This window comes from Ascaphus truei, chromosome 11 (assembly GCF_040206685.1).
Source record: "Ascaphus truei isolate aAscTru1 chromosome 11, aAscTru1.hap1, whole genome shotgun sequence".
NCBI lineage: Eukaryota > Metazoa > Chordata > Amphibia > Anura > Ascaphidae > Ascaphus > Ascaphus truei.
In genome coordinates, this window is record NC_134493.1 from 60,242,444 (window position 1) to 60,245,711 (window position 3,268).

Here is a 3,268-nt window from a genome sequence, read left to right on the forward strand (position 1 = left end):
GGTTTCTTTCTTTTTTTTTTAGCCCCGATATACCTGCAGGTGAAGTTATTGGATTAAAATTTCCCTCTAGGGAAACAAAATGGCTGCCAAATGTCAGGCCAATAGGAAGCTGCCACATCATCGGTTGAGTCTTCCTATTGGACGGCCATATAAATCCACTTATAATACCAGGAAGTAACACTGGTAACTTCACCAGTAATTATCTCGGGATCTGGAGGTTCCCCGGAGATATAAATAGATCGGTCCATCTCCGGGACCCCCGGTTCTGATCCTGAAAAATAATACCGTTAGTTTGAGTCGCTCCTTTAAGAAGAAACCTTCCTTGTTTCAAAACATATGTTGTCATCATATATATATTTTTATTCTTGTCAGAGAGAACAGAAGTAGGTTGCACTAATTCTAAAAGAAATTTATTATTATATAGTGCTAATCACTGAAGTGATTAGAGATGGAAAGCCTAACAATCTGTGTAACAGAAATAAAGGCGGCAGCAGCCTGTGATATCACTCTGACCCCCAGGTCAGAGAAACATGGATGTAGACAAAGAGTTGATATCTATGGCGTCTAACACATAAATATATGCCAAATAAAAGGATATATTTGTGCTTGGAATAAAAACAAACAAAGTGCATAGCGTAATACTGCGTGGTAATTAGTAGTTTTGTTTTACCACGCAGTATTACGCTATGCACTTTGTTTGTTTTTATTCAAGCACGAATACTCACCTGTTGGAGCACACCTTTGCATCTGAAACACCCATCAGTCCTGGTTGTATATATCCTTTTATTTGGCATATATTTATGTGTTAGGCGCCATAGATATCAACTCTTTATTCTTGTCACAACCTTACCACCCAGATCCCATTGTTTCATGTGCTGCAATATACTGTATTCTGTGTCTAATTAGAAGTGGGCACTTATCATTCCGTGGCTGCCCACGGGAACACCTGTCTGGGGTGAGAATGGTTAATGGGTGTACACAGTGGGTAAGTGTTTATTTGCTCCGCCAGGTGCATTATGGTGATATATTGTACGTTATCACGGCCATTGAATCCGGTGGAAACCCTGAGATAGTATGCATTATAACACAATATGTACTGCATGACACCGCAGTTGGCATTGATGCTCGAGGGATTGTGTACTTTACTGTGTGTGCTGGTAATGCCATGTGCATGGATATTCCCAACCACCTCCCAACCTTTCTCTGTCCGCATGGCTTATCCCAAGCGTTCTGAGGCTACTCTTTCTCTTCAACCAGCGCTTGACCTTGAAATGAAATAACATGTCCACACTTTTGATCAAAACAACATTTATTTGGAGTGTGAAAGAATTGTGTTGTTATTTTTCCCTGCACGCTTCCTGCCGGCGCATTATATAGTGACAGGAAGAATATAGATATACATAACTACATACTAAAATAGTGTACACAGCAAGATAACATGCACATTTCCCCAAGGTCACAAAGCGTAGGATTTCAGAGAGAATTCAATATGAGATCCATAGGGAAGACATTTAAAATACTGTAGACAAGCAACCAGGACTTTGAAAATGTCTTCACCGTACCCAACATTGCAGAAAAATAACCAAGTCGTTGGCTACCAGTCTGCAAAGCCCGTTAACGTTTAGCAAAGCAGAGAAATCTTCTTAATGCCTTCTACAGTTTGGGGTTCCCTGGAATGAGGATCAGGGACTGTGAGATGGTGAACCCCATTATCAAAGCCCAACATAAAACATACCCAGGGCTGTCAACTGGGAACACATTTGTTATGAGAAGCGTCTCTACTATGTTGAATACCAGGTAAGAAAGGAGCAGGGACATTATTGTATTGGCTGCCCCTATATGAGCTTTTAGATTAGGCTTGCTAAAACCTGAAGCATTCTCGTTCATGTTGACCACATGTCGGCAGAGTGAGACAAGGATCAGGGCAATGGAGAGGACCACAAGAAGAAAGGGACAAATGACAACCAGAAAACCAGTAGTGCCTGCATAGGGAAGACTCCAGCTTTTCTCAATGTCGTCCACACTGTAGTTTGCTGTTGTGTTCCCAGGAAGAACTATGTAGATATTCCAGATAGCAGGCAAAGCGATACCCACGGATCCCACCGCTGACCCTAGCAGAACCCATGGCACTATACTGGAAATATGTTGTTTCAACCAGATAAAGAGATGAGTGTTGAGGTTTACTATTTTTATACAGTAGTAAACACAGAGCCAAGTGGTAAACCAGGATCTGCAGGATATAAAGAGGACCATACCTGGGCAATAGAAAAGATAGATATTCTTAGTGAAATACAGATCCCGGAACGCAATGAAGATAATCTTATCCACTGTGGTGGAGCACTGGAAGCAGATGTTAGAGATTCCAAGAGACGTTAGTATCAGGTCACAACGGTTGAACTTTCTACCCTTGAACCAGTTCAATAGATTCACCAGCACGATGAAGAGATTGGAAAGGATGCCTAGAAGAGACCCAACTGCTATGAAAAATAAGATGATGCACATGTGCATGGGAGGCATATTGATCTGTTCCTTGTCCTCCACCTCTCAGATCTTCTGATGAGTTTCCTTGGAAAGAGAGTGCAAGGTGACTCGTTACTTTCCTAAAGGTCTTTCAGAGAGGAATAGATGCTGCTTTTAGAGGAGGTGGTTCAGATCAAATGGGATCGTGTGATACACAAAGTGGGTTGCTTTAACTAAGAGAACTAATTTGCATGGAAGGAGAGGCTATGCAAACATGGAAGTTTGTCATGTGTCTATTGTGACCACATACACCTGGAATAGTTAAAAAGTGATTCGTTTCCCTTAACAAACGTATGCAAAATCATTGTGTGTTTTTACCTCCACCGCAAACAAGAATAAACAGGACAGCAGTGTATGGCAGGGGTGATGGCATTGTGTACTTTGTACAAATATTCAATCCGTCTTTCGACCCGGCATCTATCACTCCTTTCAGATAGATTAAAAGGTAACAATTTATCCCAAAAGTAATTAAAAACAAGATAAGAAAACGGTCGACATTTCGGACAATCGTGTCCTTTGTCAGACTCCCCATGCAGTGTATCTAACAATGTCCATTTATAGCTGTAGGTGGAGGACAAATTCCCACCCAAATCAGCACTTCCAGTTCTACATTGACTCTCCAAAACATTATCAGCGGCTTTTGATTGCCATGCGGATGCTGGGTAACTATCCTGGCGTCCCAAGCAACCTGCGTATGTGTATGTGTGTCTCTGTGTGTGTGTGTGTGTGAGACTGTATGTTGTTGTAT

The 3,268-nt window shown here is 41.6% G+C and overlaps 1 protein-coding gene across 1 annotated transcript; it reads right to left on the reverse strand.

The window, feature by feature from the left end:
* Window positions 1–1,653: 1,653 nt before the first annotated feature.
* LOC142462901 (taste receptor type 2 member 7-like) lies at window positions 1,654–2,517 on the reverse strand. The gene has a single exon (XM_075565115.1). The coding sequence runs from the start codon at window positions 2,515–2,517 to the stop codon at window positions 1,654–1,656; it is 864 nt and encodes a 287-aa protein (XP_075421230.1).
* Window positions 2,518–3,268: the final 751 nt, after the last annotated feature.

Bases quoted from the DNA above. Each gene is read 5' to 3' on its own strand.
- LOC142462901 (XM_075565115.1), bottom strand. From the start codon at position 2,517: ATGCCTCCCATGCACATGTGCATCATCTTATTTTTCATAGCAGTTGGG.